The 17133-nt window shown below is 55.5% G+C and overlaps 1 protein-coding gene across 6 annotated transcripts; it reads left to right on the top strand.

The window, feature by feature from the left end:
• The first annotated feature begins 476 nt into the window (after positions 1-476).
• On the top strand, positions 477-16983 carry PDK2 (pyruvate dehydrogenase kinase 2). Of its 6 annotated transcripts, none has more exons than XM_069543154.1 (11): positions 477-915; positions 2690-2831; positions 10668-10739; positions 11070-11254; positions 11536-11625; positions 11828-11905; positions 14016-14092; positions 14184-14282; positions 14452-14559; positions 15226-15339; positions 15898-16983. In XM_069543154.1, the coding sequence occupies exons 1-11, from the start codon at positions 798-800 to the stop codon at positions 16036-16038; spliced, it is 1224 nt and encodes a 407-aa protein (XP_069399255.1). In that variant the 5' UTR covers positions 477-797; the 3' UTR covers positions 16039-16983. The 6 variants fall into 6 exon arrangements, with proteins under 6 accessions (XP_069399255.1, XP_069399254.1, XP_069399259.1 ...); XM_069543153.1 differs by having other exon boundaries at positions 11070-11287; XM_069543158.1 differs by lacking the exon at positions 477-915 and adding an exon at positions 1078-1501.
• Positions 16984-17133: the final 150 nt, after the last annotated feature.

The following is a 17133-nucleotide window of genomic DNA, read 5'->3' as shown; positions in this document are numbered from 1 at the left end:
GTTGCCATTACCTTATCCAAGAGTAGAGAATAATAAAGGTGATTTTAAAAGTTCATTGTAGCCGCCGCTAGGCGTTAATGAGGGGGTTGACTCGGTGTTTTTTAACTGGAAAAGCAAAATGCTGCCTTGTCCTGAGCTGCTTGGATCTTTGTGGAAGTAGCTGTGTTACACGTCTATGTGAGGGATTAGCATGGGCTCGCATCCCGGTTCATCCACAGTCCGAGTCACAGTCGTCCAGACTGGGAACCCACCAGACGCCCTGAGGGAGAGCAGGTGGGTGGAAATCGGGACAGGTGAATCGGGCCCTCGCGGGCGGAAGAGGATGCGTTGAAAGCTCTCGAACAACCTCCGGGCAGGCAAGTGAAGGAGATTCGGGGAGGGAACGGCGAAACGGAGTGTAAGAGGAAAGGGAATAACGGGCCTTTCGGGAGGGAGGGGTTAATCCGGGCTAGGCCGGGAGGAAGAACTCGCGTAGTGACGCCGGGGAGGCGGGCTCTCGGCGCTGCCTCTTGAAAACAGCAGGCCGCTCGGGGCAAACACTGGGTTAAGGGGGCGGGCCCAGGGGGGAGCCACGTGCCGGGGGGAGAGGCTATTGGCTCTCCTGGAGTTGTTTGTGAGACGCCATTAGCGACGTCGGGGCGCCGCAACAAGCCAATTGGCCGGGACTCGGAGCCCAGTCGGGGTCGCGGTGGGGAGGAGGCGGCCGCCGCGGCACCGGGCTGGGCTGGGCTGAGCCGAGCGCCAGCGCTGCCCGCGCAGGGTCCAGAACCCGAGCCCGAGAAGTGGTCGCCACCGCCATGCGCTGGGTCCGCGCGCTGCTGAAGAATGCGTCCCTGGCAGGGGCCCCCAAATACATCGAGCACTTCAGCAAGTTCTCCCCATCCCCGCTGTCCATGAAGCAGTTTCTGGACTTCGGTACGAGTGAGCAGGAGGCGGCTGGCCCCGGGGGTCTGCGAGGGGCGGGAGTGGGGAGGTTGAGTGACAGGGAAGGTTTGCTTGCAAACCTTGGAGTCCAGACAGGAAAGAGTTAACGGGGAGGCAGGGGCCAGTTGGGTTTGAAAGGGTTAAGGGCACCCCGGCTGAAGAGACTGGACTGTTAGGGGGAAGTGGGGGCACTGAGAAGGAGGGGGTCCACGGTATCTTACTGGGTTTTGCGAGGAGTCTTGGGAGAGGAAGGGGCAGTGAGTCAGTGCCGTTGGAGCAGGAGGGTGTATCCAGGCACTGAAGGGTTACTAGGGATTGTCCTGGCGACTCCAAGAGTAAAGGTCAGAGAGGAAAATGGGGGGTGTTGTAGGAGTGACTGGGGGCATTGCGAGCCTTCGGGAAGGAGACCTGCCCTGGGGGTCTGTTAGCGGGAGGGACTCTTTCAAATGAGTCAACAGGAGAGAGGCCCTGACTGGTACACCTCCCCCCACTGAAAGAGCTGGCCCCCAGCTGTCTTGGAGGACAAGGACGCTTGAAGATCAAATCTGCTGTGGCCTGGCCGTCTGTCTCCAGCTGGGTAGGGGTCCAGGGCACCATGAAATGGAGTCAGACAGCTTGTACCCATCCTTGGCTGCCCCTGGGTTCCTGGGCCAGGGTCACCTACCACCAGTGATCGGGGAGTGGGAAGGCTGTGCCAACATGGTGACTGAAACAGGCATTGTTTAGACAGTTTCTGTTCGCACGGAATTTCTATGGTGCCAGCTAGGGACTAGAAGGGGTTGCCCAGGTCTCAAGAGTTGAGGAGACAGTGCCTGGCTCAGGTTACAGCTGCGTCACTGATGGGAGGGGGCGGGGAGGTGGCAGCCAGGACACAGGGCATCTGTTGCCCGGTTACTTGTTCACCTGCTTCCCTCCGTATTTGAGCTCCCGCCATGTGGGAAAGCTGCCTGAGCCCACTCCCAGCCTCCAGCAGTTGTCTAGTCCAGACTGGACCCCAGTTAACAGAACTGTCACAGCAGGGAGGGACTCACAGTAGAGTGGTCCACTTGGAGTTCAGTGGGTAAAGCAGATCTTCAGAGGGATAGTGACATGCCCTGGGTGACAGAGTTAAAAGCAGAACCTGGACTTAGAACCCAGGTCTCCTGACTCTAGGCCATGACCTCATTCAGTCCTCTACTCACTCTTCATCTTCAAGCCAGACCAAGAGTCTAAGTATCTGGGCCCTAGTTCCCCTGTCTACCTCTCAGGTGGGTGGGCATTAATGTAGGGGCAAGTCTACTGTGGACATAAAGACCACCTGGGCCAAGATGATGCCAGGACCCTATGGCTGCAGTGGTCTGAGCATAGCTTCTCTCAGCCAGGGGAGCTCATCTCAAGGTAGGATGGGTTTCCCAGGCTCCTCTGCCCACAAGCCCTGCAAAGTGAGAGTCTACTAGGAGGGAAAGAAAGAGAAGAAGTGAGATAACTTGGGCTAGAGGCAGCACCCAGGGGGCCCAGGGTGGCCCTGTCCCCTGTGGTTGAAGGCAAGCAGGGTTCAGCTGGAGGTGGCGAAAGGACACCACCTCCCTAAGGGTTAGGCTGGGTGGTGTGGTGGCCACTGCATGGGTCAGGAGGGGCCCCTTGTCCTGTGCCTCCTTGTCTTCTTGTCTCTTCTGAACCTTCAGGAAATGAAGTATTTAGTGACCTGACCCCTTCCCCACCACTAGGAGGTCTTCTGGCTCCAGTGCTTTGTAACTCTTAGGCTCACCTTTCCCTCTCCCTGCAGGGTCCAGCAATGCCTGTGAGAAAACCTCATTCACTTTCCTCAGGCAGGAGCTGCCTGTGCGCCTGGCCAACATCATGAAGGAGATCAACCTGCTTCCTGACCGGGTGCTGAGCACACCCTCGGTGCAGCTGGTACAGAGCTGGTGAGACCCTTGGCTAGATCCCCATGCCGCCCACTCCATTGTCAGATGCCCGATGCTCCCAGCAGCCTTGCAGGAGGTGGGGAAAGAGGAGAGGCACAGGGGCTTTGAGAGGTAGGGCAGTTCTCACAGTCAAGTGGGAATCCTAGGCCATAGCAGGGACTCAGATCAAACTTCCAGCCTCCATGTCTCTGAGACAGCCCTATACCCACCACCCTCCATTCTCTGGAAAAGGAAATCATCATTTTCACACCAAAACCCAAATCAGGCTCATGTCAGCATTTGCCACCAGCCCTGACCCTGAAAATCTAGCACCTGTTGGATAACATCTAGCTGGGGCAACTTTGTGGGAAACAGGAAGAAGTGAATCTTCAAGCTGTGTAATGCAAACAAATCAGCCTGTTTTGGATGTTGGAAAACACTCAAATGGACACAAGGATGGCACAGTACCAACCCCAAAGAGCTTTAGACGGGCAAAGACCAAAAGTTTATTGCACAGAGCAGCAGTAGCAGAGAGAAATTCTCAGTAAAGTTTACTCAAAAACTTTGTCCAGGGATAAGTATTAAAAACTGAATGACATTAACCAAAAGCCAATCACATGAAGAATAAACAAAAATTTGCTCTGTAACTGGGTGTGTGAGTAGCTAATCATGGTTAATCTTCACTGGCATGTGTGCAGAAATCTTTTGCCTGTTTTTCTGGCTGTGGCAGGTCTGGTACTACTGTGGCTTCCTTTTTGATTCGGGGTATCCACACCTACTTGGAGCTCAGTGCTGTGTTTAGGTCAGGGAAACAGCAGCAGCAGCTGCTCCTCAGGAGCCCATAATCTCATGGGGAGAATAAAAGGGGCAAGCTTAAGAGCTCCATAGTGGCAGGAGCAGTAAGCTACTGAAGAGTTTGTTTTATTTCAATTAAAAGCAAAATAATATTATTTTAAAATAATGTTGGTTTCTTCCCCTCGTTGAAGAAGTATGACATGCTTACTTTGACATTTGGAGGACACAAAGAAGTAGATAAAAGAAAATGTCAACCCCTCTCTTCCACCCTCTAACCAAACATCCAGGTTTTGTAAGTGCCCTTTATTGATGCCCTTCCAGCTTTTTTCTGTGCATGAATGTGCTATAAATGACTTATTCTAACTAAATGAGGATAAAGTAAGGAAAGACCAGGCACATGGTCTGCGCACAGTGAATTTCAGTTGAATCAGAACATTGTGGGGAAGTTGAAATGGAGGCAGAGTGGGGGTGACGTGTCACTGGGCCTTATAGGTTGCCTAAGTGAACTTTGACCTAGAAAGGAGGGTAGTGTATTCAGACCAAAGGAACTGCGTGTGCAAAGGTGTGGAGGCAGAAGAGAGCCCGGCTAGGGCATCCGAGCACTCACTTTATGGACAGGGCAGTGTTAGTGCAAGTGATGAAGGTGGATTGGGGGACAGAGGGCGGAGCCTGATTTTTGTGTGGCACAATGAGGTCACCCCTGACTGGGGCCTATCCCTTAGAGGTCCAAGACCTCCAAGCCAACCGGCATTTCCTGCCATGGGGCAGCGTGGAAGGCATGGGGAGGAGACAGAAGGTGCCATCTGTTCTCTCCATCCCTCCTCCGGCTCTGTCCAGCTGAGTGACCGGGCTGCCTTTCCAGCTGGTCCTTAACTCCAGGACAGGGCTTCTCGGGCCCCTCCTTGGACACTTGTTTCCTTGGAGAGTCAGGAGATGTGGGGAGGGAGGGCAGGGAGGTGCTGATTGCCCGTGATGCCCCCAAGGCCCATAGCGCCCCTTCTTTTTAAAAAATATTTATTTATTATGTGCTGGGTTGGGTCTGAGCTGTGGCATGTGGGATCTTCCTTGTGGCATGGGGGATCTTTCATTACGACACATGGATTCTCTACTTGCGGTGCAGGGGCTCAGTAGCTGTAGCACACAGGCTGAGTTGCTCTGTGGCTTGTGGGCTCTTAGTTCCCTGACCAGGGATTGAGCCCATGTCCTTTGTATTGCAAGGCAGATTCTTAACCACTGGCCCATCAGGGAAGTCCCGGAGTCCCTTCTTGAAAATCAGTTACACATGTTGGGGCTTGGCCTGACTTAATTCTTCTCTCAAAGCTGGGAAGTAATGACCAGCAGGAGAGAGTGAAGTGAGACAAGAGGGAATGCTTCCCAATGGATGATTCATTTAGAGGAGAGCAGGAGAGGGCAGTGGCACCCCACTCCAGTACTCTTGCCTGGAAAATCCCATGGATGGAGGAGCCTAGTAGGCTGGAGTCCGTGCTAAGGGTCGGACACGACTGAGCGACTTCCCTTTCACTTTTCACTTTCATGCATTGGAGAAGGAAATAGCAACCCATTCCGGTGTTCTTGCCTGGAGAATCCCAGGGAAGGGGGAGCCTGGTGGGCTGCCGCCTATGGGGTCGCACAGAGTCGGACACGACTGAAGTGACTTAGCAGCAGCAGACCAAGGTATTGCTAGAGTGTGCTGACACACTGAAGAGACAGCCTGCTGAGACTCTTTCCAGAGAATGGGCATCAATTGCAGCAAGAGAGATTGTGGTCTGAGGGAAGGAAGGACTTCCTGAGATAGACCTCCCTCTCCATAGGAACCCCCTTGCCAGCTTGGATGATGGAGGTGGTGGAGGTAGGCAGTTTCACGAGAGGAAGGGGACAACCTACCAGAGAGCTTGGCAAGAGGGCTACTGGCCTCAGAGACTGGTGAGTGAGCAGTAAAACCTTTCCTTTGGAAATGGACAGGACCTGCGCATGTGCTATTGGTAACAGTGGTGGCAATATTTAACGTGGCAACAGCTAATGGAGTTTTTACTCAGCTGGGGAGAGGTTCTAGGCAGGAATCACTGTGGGGAAGTGGAGAATTCCTATTTCTAAATGAAGGTGAGTGTAGTTGCTCAGTCATGTCCGACTCTTGTGACCCCGTGGACTGTAGCCTACCAGGCTTCTCTGTCCATGGGATTCTCCAGGCAAGAATACTGGAGTGGGTTACCATTTCCTTCTCCACGGGATATTCCCGACCCAGGGATCAAACCCGGGTCTCCCGCATTGGAGGCAGACGCTTTAACCTCTGAGCCACCAGGGAAGCCCTTTCTAAATGAACCTGATGTATTATTTCAACTGGACTGACTTGGGGTCATGGGATCCTATTTTGGAGGTGACTGGAAGGTAAAGGAAAGCCCTGGGTGTAGCACCGGCATGCCTGACTCTGGGGCTTGGCTTTTGTGCCTGCTGGACACTTAACGTTTGGCCAGCCACATGGCCCCTCTGAGTCTCGGCTTCCTCATCTGTAAAATGGGTGAGACGCCACTGCTGGATGTGGAAGTACACGGAACGCTACACACGAGTGATGTCTGTGGTCTTCTGGCAGCAACACCTTCTGGCCAAAGATAATGTGTTGTGACAGAGGTTCTCTTAAGAGTGTAGTCATGGCATGGTGGCAGGGCAGACACACCTGAAAGGCCTGCTGGCGATCAGGAGCTGCTCTGAGCCTGTCCTTACTCATTGACCCTGCACAGCAACCTTGCGAAGCAGGCCTTTTTATCATCCCTGTTTTGTAGATGAGGAAACTGAGGTTCAGAGAGATTAAGAAACTAGTCTGAGCTCATCAGGTAGTAAGTGGTAGAGCCGGGATTCCAACCCAGGCTGTGTGATCTGGGGGCTGTGCTCGCAAAGGAAAGGGAGAGAGCCGTGTTCTGGAGGAGTCAGAGATTTCTAAGCAAAGCAAGTCAGTGGGAAAGTAGATTTTCTTTACAGAGATTGTTTGATGGCTAGCATTGCGGGGGCCCAGAGGGGTAACCTTGACATCTTGCTGGGGAGAGTGACAGGCTGACAAAGGGCGTGGAGCTGGGGATGTATCTGGAAAACGGAGGGTTGAGTGAGCGTTGCAGAGTAGAATCGAATGACAGTGAGTCACTCCTGTGGCTTTGCAGGGGTGTAGTGGGAAGGGGGCAAGAGTGGGTGCCGCAGCGCCTTCTCACGAACCTCCCTTGCCTCAGCAAGGTGTGTGGACACTACACCCAGTAGTCTTCGCCCTTGAAAAGAATGACCGCCTCACTGGTTCCGGGCACCCAGGGCCTGCTCTGTGCCAGGCCCGGGGCTGTAGCCAAAACCTGCCATTGAATCCCTCAGCCGTCACCTATGTGCTCAGAGTGGAGGCCGGCCGCCAGCATCGCCTCCTCTGATCTGCTCCTGCTGCTGCGAGGCCCACGTCACACAGTGGGGCTGGAGAGCAGCGCCATCAGCAATGGGACCCGGGTCGGCCTGGCTCAGGGCCGCGCCCAGCGCCCCTCCGCAGGCAGCTTCCAGACACTGACTCGCCTCCACCTCTCCCTCCTCACAGGGCCTTTGCCTTGTTCACAGCCTGGTCCCCAGCGGCTGTGGACACTAGTGTGCACACACACACCCACAGGCGTCCAGATTCTCACAGGCTCCCCACTCCTCTGCCCGCACAGCCTGTGTGTGCCTCCTCCCCCTCTGCCAGGTGCTTATTCCGACATCCCTACACCCAGGCTCACCCGCACACACTCACACAGGCGCACACGTGCGCCCTGCTCCCACCAAATTCACCACTCCCCCCTGCCAAATCCAGCTCTGGATTGGCTGGAAAGCCCCAGAAGGCAGGGTCTGGGGCCTTCACGTTACTTGGTGTCGGGGAGGGACACTCCGGATGTCACCCAGGAAGTCCCGGGCGGCCTTGGTTGCTGCTGAGGGTGACAGGCCGGGCCTTCCCTAGTGCTGCCCCTTGGCCCCCTGCCTGTTCTGCCAGGCCCAGGGCAGGTGAGGCGTCTGTTGTCGTGTCACTGCTCCAGACTGTCCATGTCTAAGCCCAGCTCTTTCTCTGACCCTCCAGGGTGGCCAGCCCTGGAGCCAGCATCACGCCCTCCCCAGCATCTTTCCCTTTTCAGGACCCCCGGTGAGGTCTGGCCTGCCGGACTCTTGAGGGGGTTCAGGCCCAGTCATGGTTCCCCTGGAGAATTCTCGTCATCCTTCCTTCTGGGAGTACACTCAGGACCACTCCCCTGATGGAATGTCCCCCAGAGGAAGGCGGGCAGAGATTCTAATCCCTGCTTCACAATCCAGGAGACTGAGGCCTGAATGAGGCTGCAGCTCTCCTGAGAGCCCTGCCAGCTGGCGCTCCCACTGCCAGTCCATCCTGGTGCCCTTTGTTTTACTTCACGCCGCCCCCCTTGGTGGTTCATTAGGTAGCCACGGGGGGCGGGGCCAGCAGCAAGAGTGCTCATCCTGTCCCCAGCGCCCAGGCCTGGCCTAGCTGGTCAGAGCCCCGTAGTTCCAACCTCCTCCCTCTCTGTTTGCGCCCTGGGTCTTGGGAAGGGGTTCCAGGGCACCTACCCCTCAGCTGGTCTCCTGTCTCTCCTGGCTCTATCTGTTCTCACCTTTGCTTACCTGCAGGTCCTCCTGTCAAATCCCCTCTCCCTCTAAGATTCACATGAGCATGAAGCTTTCTCTTGGGCATGGGATCCAGGGATCTGGAGTAACACAGGCCTGTGAGAGAGCATTCCAGCTCTGCATGTTGACCTCCTCATCTGTAAAATGGGTCCAGCAGTAGCACACCCCCCACAGGGTCATTGTGGAGGTTAAACTAGGGGAGCACAGAGCAGAGCCCCAGCACAAGGCCAGCACCGGTACATACTGGCCGCCCTCACCATGGACATCAGCAGCACCCCTGTTAGGACCAATACAGACAGTGAGCACTTGGCCAGGTGGTGTAGACTTGGCATCAGACAGACCTGGGTTTGAATCCCAGTGTGAATGCTTACTGTGTGACCTGAAACATACTATCTGCCCTCTCTGAGCTGATTTTCTTATCTGCAAAAGGGGGGAATAGCGCATGTTCAGAGATGAAAGCCCTTTCATAGACTGAGCATATGTGAGCACTGATGGTCACTGAGTAGGCGTTGGCTGTTGTTATTCTCCAGGAATTCTGAGGTGAGGCTGTAGGAGGGCCGTTCTGACTGTCTGCTGGGGCGCTGAGGATGGTGAGTGGGTTCCAGGGGGAGCTGATTGCCTCTGCTCTCTGGGCTCTGCTACCAGTGACTCTGCCACCTCCTGCCAGGTGCTGTGCTGGGCCCTGTGTAGGGAAGGCAGGCAGCAGCAGCAGGGCTGGGAAAGCCCCATCTGTTCTCCGTGGCCGTCCAGAGCGTGACAGATTCAAACATGGTGTGATTCAGAGCCTGTGCCCAGGGCAACCAGGAGGAGTGCGTCACGTGCCGCCTGGGGACTAAGAGGGCGCACTCAGCTGCTGGCAGTGTCTGAGCCACTGTTCATAACAAGAGCAAGCACTTAAAGTGCTCACTATTTGCTAGGCACCGTGTTAATTACCACATTGCATTCTCCCCAAAAAGCAGTGACAGCAGTAGGTACAATACCCTCCCTTTTTCTGATAAGAAAACTCAGGCCCAGAGAGGTTCCATGACTTCCCAGAGCCACACAGCTCAAAGTGGACAAGCCCAGCCTGGGACTTGCAGAGCCAGCTTCAAAGCTAGCTCTTTCACTGTCTTCTCTACTGGGTTAAGCAAGAGAGGGGAGAGTGGCAGTAGGTGAAGGGAGCCGGGCATTCCAGGCAGAGAGAACCACAGGACCAAGGGGCTGAGCCTTTCTGAGCAGCCAACACTGTATAGTGGCAGGAGCGCTGGAGGCCTGTCTTCAGGCAGCTGCGGAACTGCCTCAGGCCTCAATTGAGGAGACTGTGAAATGGGGCTGATTCCTGCTGTTCTTACTGTTAAAGTCAAAGCCCTGCATACAGGGGACTTTGGACTATGGTGGGAACTCTTCTAGAGGAACTGTTAGGCCCCAGGGCCCTCCCTGGTCAGACTGTCAGTGGCCCCTCCTTCCTGCCAGCCAAAGTGTTTCTGCCAGAGGGAGGCTGAACTCTCTGCCTTCCCCAAGAGAGCGAACTGCTGTAGGCTGAGGTGTTGGTAGGAAAGCAGTGGCTCCCTGCCTCCCAGTCCAGTTTGGCAGCATCTGAGCCCCTTCAGGCTCTCCGTGGGCTCCAGCCCCACCCCGTGTCAGAGCTGGGCATGCCCAGTCCCCACCAACTCCCCCCGACCTTGTTTTTCCTACCCACCACTTAAAATCTAGTTCCCTAGGAATTGGGAATTGGATGACAGCTCCTGGTGTCCAGAGTCAGCGTGTGAGGTTGTCTCCTTGGACCTCTGCTCTGTGAGAGTGCTGGGCTGGCCCATGCGATACAGCAGCGACCCTGCAGGCAGACACTAGGTCTGTTTCCACGACGGCCGGGGAGGCCTTGCTGTCACTGCTGGTCTTGGGCAAGGCCCCCTCCCCAGTCTGGCCCTCAGTCTTCTCACCAGGAGCCCTGTGGGTGGGGCAGCCACCAAGCCCCTTTGAAGACTGCTCTTCTAGGACAGCAAAGCAAAGGCCCTCTGAGAGCCAACAAATTAGAGGTTTTCTTGCACAGTAAGTTTACTGTGTTGTCGGGGAGAGTCACATACAGATGGAGCAGAGTGAGGAAATTGGTGATGCAACTTGTCAACCCGTGCAGCCCACTGCGTGCTGCCCACTGAAGGTGAAGGTGAAGTCGCTCAGTCGTGTCCGACTCTTTGTGACCCCGTGGACGGTAACCTACTAGGCTTCTCTGTAAATGGGATTCTCCAGGCAAGAATACTGGAGTGGATTGCCATTTCCTTCTCCAGGGGATCTTCCCAACCCAGGGATCAAACCCAGGTCTCCCGCATTGGAGGCAGACGCTTTAACCTCTGAGCCACCAGGGAAGCCCAAAGGCACAGGGTAAAAGTTGGGTCAGCAGATCAGGGGGGCAGGGGCCTGGCCCTGAGCTAAGGTGATGCCGCCTCCCCTCCTGCACAGGTATGTCCAGAGTCTCCTGGACATCATGGAGTTCCTGGACAAGGACCCTGAGGACCATCGGACCCTGAGCCAGTGAGTGAGGCCCTGGCTAGGGCCGGGAGGGCAGGTGTGAGCCGCAGCCCCAGGGGCAGAAATGCCTGTAGGGTGACGGAAATGCCCCTGTCCTTGGGGATATCCAGGGTGAGCAGGGAGACAGCCCTCAATCCTGGTTTGTCTGGTGGAGGGGGACCCAGGACCCACCCTGTGGAGCTCCCAGGCTGTCAGGCAGGCAGTGGGAGGTCTGGGGAGGCCTTCTGGAGGAGTGGGCTGGGAAGAGTCGAGTGGGTGAAGGCGCTGTGGAGAGAAGGGCAGAGCAGGGAGGGTCTGAGGGTGTCCCAGAGCCAACATCTCCCTGCCTCGCAGGTTCACTGACGCCCTGGTCACCATCCGGAACCGCCACAATGACGTGGTGCCCACAATGGCTCAGGGCGTGCTGGAGTACAAGGACACCTATGGCGACGACCCCGTCTCCAACCAGAACATCCAGTACTTCCTGGACCGCTTCTACCTCAGCCGCATCTCCATCCGCATGCTCATCAACCAGCACAGTGAGCAGGCACAGGGCCGTTCACCGTTCAGAGGTTCACAGAATGTAGAATGTGTGGGAATGAGACTTCGGAGAAGGATGTTTCAGGCTTGCAGAGGTCCAAAACTGGCCTGATTCGAGGTTGTAGGGTCTGGTCAGAGGAGAGAGGGTAGGAGGGTGGGGAGAGGGTGTTAGGGTCAGAAGTGTTAGAAATAGAGGTGGGGTCCTGGAGAGCCAGGGGAAGAGGGAGGGAGCGCTGAGGCACATGGCCCCGCCAACTGCACCCACCGTTTCTGCCTGTAGCCCTGCTCTTTGACGGCAGAACCAACCCTGCCCACCCCAAACACATCGGCAGCATCGACCCCAACTGCAATGTCTCTGAGGTGGTGAAGGGTGAGTCGTCCTCACTGTGCCTGGCCCACAGAGGAGCCCCAGTGTACCCCCAAGTTTACCTGGCCAGAGGGTGACCCATTCCCCAGTGGGTGGGGGCCACATCCTCATGGGTTTAATGTTGGTGACACCCACTGTTGATACCAAGAGAATTGCCTGCTGCGGGGAGGCTACCCCATTCCCTGATGACCTCTGCTTCTCCCAGATGCCTACGACATGGCCAAGCTCCTGTGTGACAAGTATTACATGGCCTCTCCTGACCTGGAGATCCAGGAGATCAATGGTGAGTGAATGAGGCTGTGCGTGTCTAAGGGCGGGGGACATGGGAGAGGGAAGTGATGAGGAGTCAGGAAACGAGGGAGAAGCAGAGCTATTACTACATAATTATTATTTACCTAGTAAATATTTATTAAGCAGTAAACACAACAGGCAAGGTCCCTGTTCCCACGGAGCTCACATTCTTGGTGTTGGGGAGGTTGGGAAACGGAGCCTTTAACCAGTGAGTGAATAATAAGCTAATTTCAGGTCATGATATGACAGGAAGGAAACAAAATGAGACAGCCTGACAGTCATGGGTAGGAGCAGCGTATTAGATGGGATGCCAGTTTGGCTATCTTCCTGGAATCCAAAAATGCTTAATTTGAGAGAGAGGTTTTCCGCTTGCTAGCCCCTGGGATAGAATGGTCAAAGCCGGCTATACCCCCTCACGTCCCAGTTCCAGCCTGGCGAAGTTTTGGGAAAGAGGATGTGGAAGGCAGGGCCTGGGAGTTGATCACACCACTTCCCTAAGTCTCCCAGCTGCAGAGGAGGCTGAGAATTTAGTGTCTAGCTGGGCAGTTACATGATAGTTAAAACTTTGGGGGAGGGAGGCATCTATTACTGAAAGAAGAAAGGGAATGATGGACACAGAGGACAGCTACAAGGGTCCTACTTTGGATGGAGTAGTTGAGAAACAGAAGGACCAGTGTGGTGGGTTAGGAGATTGAGGGGTGAGGGGCGGGAGAGAGAGGCTGGGCATGCAGGGCCCGTGGGCTGCAGACGGGAGCTGGGATTTGGAGAAACCACTGGAGGTTTGAGGCACAGTGATGACAGGATCTGAGTAACATTCTAAAGATTAATTTAGAGGTTGGAGGAGGCAGGAGAGGACCCAGGAAGACCAGTTAGGAGGTCACTGCAGGTTTAGGCAAGGGGAGGGGAAGGCAGCAGAGAGGAAAAGAAGGGGGTGAACTGGATAAACACCTTGGAGGTGGAGGGGTGAGAAGGACCAGAGACCTGGAAGTTACCTCTCTCCTCCCCAACCCCCCCCGCCCCTTCGCTCCTCAGCCCCTCTGGCCTGTGCACCAGAAACCTGAGGCGCTCATGCCTCTATGCCTGGAAGTCGCACTGCCCATATCCTAGTCTTCCCTTAAGAGCCCATTCAAGTCCAGCTCCTCCGCAAAGCCTCCCCAGACCTCCCAGAGAGGAGTTAGGCCCTGCCTGCCCCAAGTGGACCTCTGAATTGCACTGTTTAAATTACTCGGGGGCAGAAACCGAAGGGCGGAGACAGGCCACTTTACTTCCGGATCCCCAGGGTCAAGCCCAGAGCCTTGCACACAGCTCTGGGCACACCTGATGTGAAAGTGAGGTGTGCATTTCTCTGTCTAGACATGAATTTCTGAGAGGGTAGGGCTGAATTCTATTCAACTTTTTGTCTCCACTTGCCCAGCACAGGGCCCCAGATTCCCTCATTCATTGATCCATTGCACATTTATTGAGCTTCTGCTACATACAGAGCTCTGTGCCAGGCACCAGGAAGATACTCAGTCCCTAAAACCAAGAAACTCTCCAGGTTAGAGTGATTCTTAGGAAGTAGGATGCTGGTGTCAGGATCACCTGGGTAGCCCCTTCCCCTCTCCCCTGGGTGAAAAAGCTCTCCAGGGGACTCTGGTATCAAGGTGAATGCGAGTAGGCTAGGTATAGCACAGATAGATAGATACTATTTGAGGGGATAAATGATGAACAGATGGATGGATAAACAGTGGATGAATGGAAGGATGGATCTGTACTCAGAGTGAATGGATAGATGGAAAAGATAGACGTTTGAACAGATGAATATACTGAAAGACAATTGGATGGTTGGATGTGTAGACAGGCATGAGTGGATGTTGAACGGATATGATTGATGAATGGGTGGATACTGGATGGATGGCTGGACAGACACTGTATGACGGATGGATATTACATGGAGAGGTAAATGGATGAATGGATACAATGAATGAATAGATGGACAAACGAATGAGCAGATGGATGGACAGTGGATGGGGGTTGAGTGTGGGTGTTAGGTGCTGGTGAATGAATGCTGAATGGTGACCTCTTGACAATCTCCTGATCTTTGGTCTGGACTTCCCTGGCAGCATCCAACTCCAAACAGCCAATTCACATGGTCTACGTCCCCTCCCACCTCTACCACATGCTTTTTGAACTCTTCAAGGTGAGGAGACCGGGGGATGTTCCTTTGTGAGGGTGGGGGGTGGTTAGCTCCAGGCTGCTCTCAGCGGATCCTATCACCTTCTCCACTGCAGAATGCCATGCGGGCAACTGTGGAAAGCCACGAATCCAGCGTCAGTCTTCCACCTATCAAGGTCATGGTGGCCTTGGGCGAGGAAGATCTTTCCATCAAAGTATGTGACCCTTGATTTTGAGGGCCCGAGAGCAGTGGTATGGAAACTTCCCTCCTGCCAGGAGATGGGATTAGGGAAGATGCTGGGGGTGAGGAAGACCTGAGAAGATCAGGATGGGGTGTAGAGAAAACTGAGGTCTAGAGACCCTGACACGTCCCGTCTCCCCTAGATGAGTGACAGAGGTGGAGGTGTTCCCTTGAGGAAGATTGAGCGGCTCTTCAGCTACATGTACTCCACAGCCCCCACGCCCCAGCCTGGCACCGGGGGAACCCCACTGGTGAGCTGGCTTCACTCCAGTTCCCCCTGACCTCCTGAAGAATGCCTGTCAGTCTTCTTGTCTCTTCTTATCAAATTGTCACTCGTGCCCATCACTCGCTTCCCTGCCTCCCGCGGCCCCTCCATCCTGTAGGCTGTGTGATGTCGGTCAGCTCTTCCGGGTCTCTCCTTGTTCCTCCTCCGTCTCCCCAGCCTGCACCTCCCTACCTATCTGTGGGTGTCTGTCTGTTGCTTTTCGTCAGTTCTCCCTGTCTTCTCTCGCTCTCCACGAGTAACTACCTCTCTCGGCATTATTCAGCTCACCAGCACCTCCGTGTCCATTCCCAGTGGAATAGGTGGGGCTAAGTGTGGGAAATAGAGACAAAGAGGTGCCCAGTGACCTGCGCAGACCCCTGACTACCAGGGCCAGCCCCCTCTCCTGCCCTGCCTGCTGCTCCCCACCCCCGCCCTGCCCTGCAGCCTTCCTTCCCCAACTGGACTGAGTCCCTCTCCCCACAGTCCCCGTCTCGTCTCCGAGCTGTCCCTCTCTCCTGTCCCCTCCTCACCCTGGTGCTGGGGCCCCCGGTACGACCCAAGCTTAGCCATCCTCATTCAGCATATAGGTCTCTGCAGCTCCAGGGAACCCAGGCCCAGTGTCTCAGAGCGCTCCCTTCCCACCTCCTTACAGGCTGGCTTCGGGTATGGGCTCCCCATTTCCCGCCTCTATGCCAAGTACTTCCAGGGAGACCTGCAGCTCTTCTCCATGGAGGGCTTTGGGACCGACGCTGTCATCTATCTCAAGGTGAGGGCCCCTGCCTGCAAGGCCTGCCCAAGGGGCCAGGGTGGGTTGCTGACAGGTCAGGCCTGTTCTTAGGTTTCTTTTCCACCCCTCCAATCTTTTCCTGATTTCAGACTGAGAATCAGAGCAGAGCTATAGTTCCCCAGCCACCAGGCACTCCTAAGTTGGCAGGCAGTTTCAGTGAGTCTGGTGCATGAATGAGACCCTGTTCTGGGAACCCTTGACTTGTGAGGAAGCATGGAGAACTCATTCAGCTCAGGGGGCGGCGACGGAGGCCCAGAGCTGATGACCTTTTTCAAGGTCACACAGCCTGCCTCCTCCCTCTCCCTCCCTGACCTTTAAGTGAACAGCCTTTTTAAACGGGCAAGAGCAAGCCACAGAAGGGACAGACGCTTTCATGGGTCTTTCTGGTTTAGTCATCTCAACCAATGTGGCACCTTGCTGGGCTGACATGTGGGCCATAGTTAGTGGCCACTGGAGCCCACCACTGGGCAAGGGTGGTCTGCCAGGGAGTGGGCAAGGTGCAGGAAAGCAGGAGAGGCTGACCCTGATGCCCCTCAGGCCCTGTCCACGGACTCAGTGGAGCGCCTGCCTGTCTACAACAAGTCAGCCTGGCGCCACTACCAGACCATCCAGGAGGCCGGCGATTGGTGTGTGCCCAGCACGGAGCCCAAGAACACGTCCACGTACCGTGCCAGCTAGGAGCTACCCAACTCACCTACACCCAGGAGAATGGACTGCTGTCGCTGGGTCCAGCCTCTGTGGTGACCCTCCCCATTCCCCGCCCCCCCAGGTGCAGGAGACTCTCCCTGTTGACCAGCTTCTGTCTCCTTGGAAATCACTGCAGTGAGCAGTCTGTGGTGGCCCCTAAGTGCCAATCTCTGTCTCCATGGAGACCCCTTGGTGGCCTCCCTGGGTCCAGTCTCTGTGGGCAACGCCTGAGGGTTGGAGGGTGTCTCCATCCTGATGGGGTGTTCCAGAGACACGTTTCCATGGCAGTCTTCCTCTCTGAGCCCAGAACTGCCACTTCTCTGCCAGGGGCCCTAGGTCCCCCTCTCTGCCCACCACAGCCCTGGCCTTCCAAGTGGACGCCCCTGCTTGCCTTACTGTCCTGGCCCATGCCGGTACCCTGGCACTGGTCTGGTGTCAGTGTTGGGAAGGGGCCAGGTGCCTGCCACATCTGGGGTAGTGGGAGGGGACCCCTGGTTGGGGATCTGGTCCTATAGTCTCTCCCTCCTCTCTAAGGTCAAAGGTAGGAGGGAGGGGTTTCTCACCTGGGGCTCACCCCTAAAGCCGAATAATCTGGGAGGACACAGAGGTCAGCCACCCAACCTCTCCTCCCTGTAGGTAACCCCAGCAATGTTTCTGCCACCTCCCAAGCCCTTCCCCTGCATGTCCTCATGTGCATACACCTACCCACCACCCACGGTCGCCCCTGAGCTCCAGACCCCAACTCCCACTGTGCCTGGACATGCGTGTGCTTGGGGTGGCTTTCTCCCTAGAATGTTGTGTGTGTGTATAGCTAGTTTTATAGCCCCGAATGCCCCTGCCCTTCCCCTTAGCACACAGGGGGTTAAAGTTGTGTGCTCCTCCCAGTGGCTATGATGGTGACAGTGACATCTACAGTAAAGAGGAGATAGAATGAGACTGCGGCCCATCTGCTTTCCTGGGGGAGGGAGATCCTCTTGTACAAATGGATGCAGACTGCAGTCCCTGTGATGGACACGTGACATGCTCAGGACAAGACCCAGTGCATGCCAGCTACAGCAGTGGACACAGCCGTCCGTTCAGAACACT

This window comes from Ovis canadensis, chromosome 11, assembly GCF_042477335.2.
Source record: "Ovis canadensis isolate MfBH-ARS-UI-01 breed Bighorn chromosome 11, ARS-UI_OviCan_v2, whole genome shotgun sequence".
NCBI lineage: Eukaryota > Metazoa > Chordata > Mammalia > Artiodactyla > Bovidae > Ovis > Ovis canadensis.
Note: the sequence above shows the minus strand (reverse complement) of the source record. Positions and strands in the feature narration are given on the sequence as shown.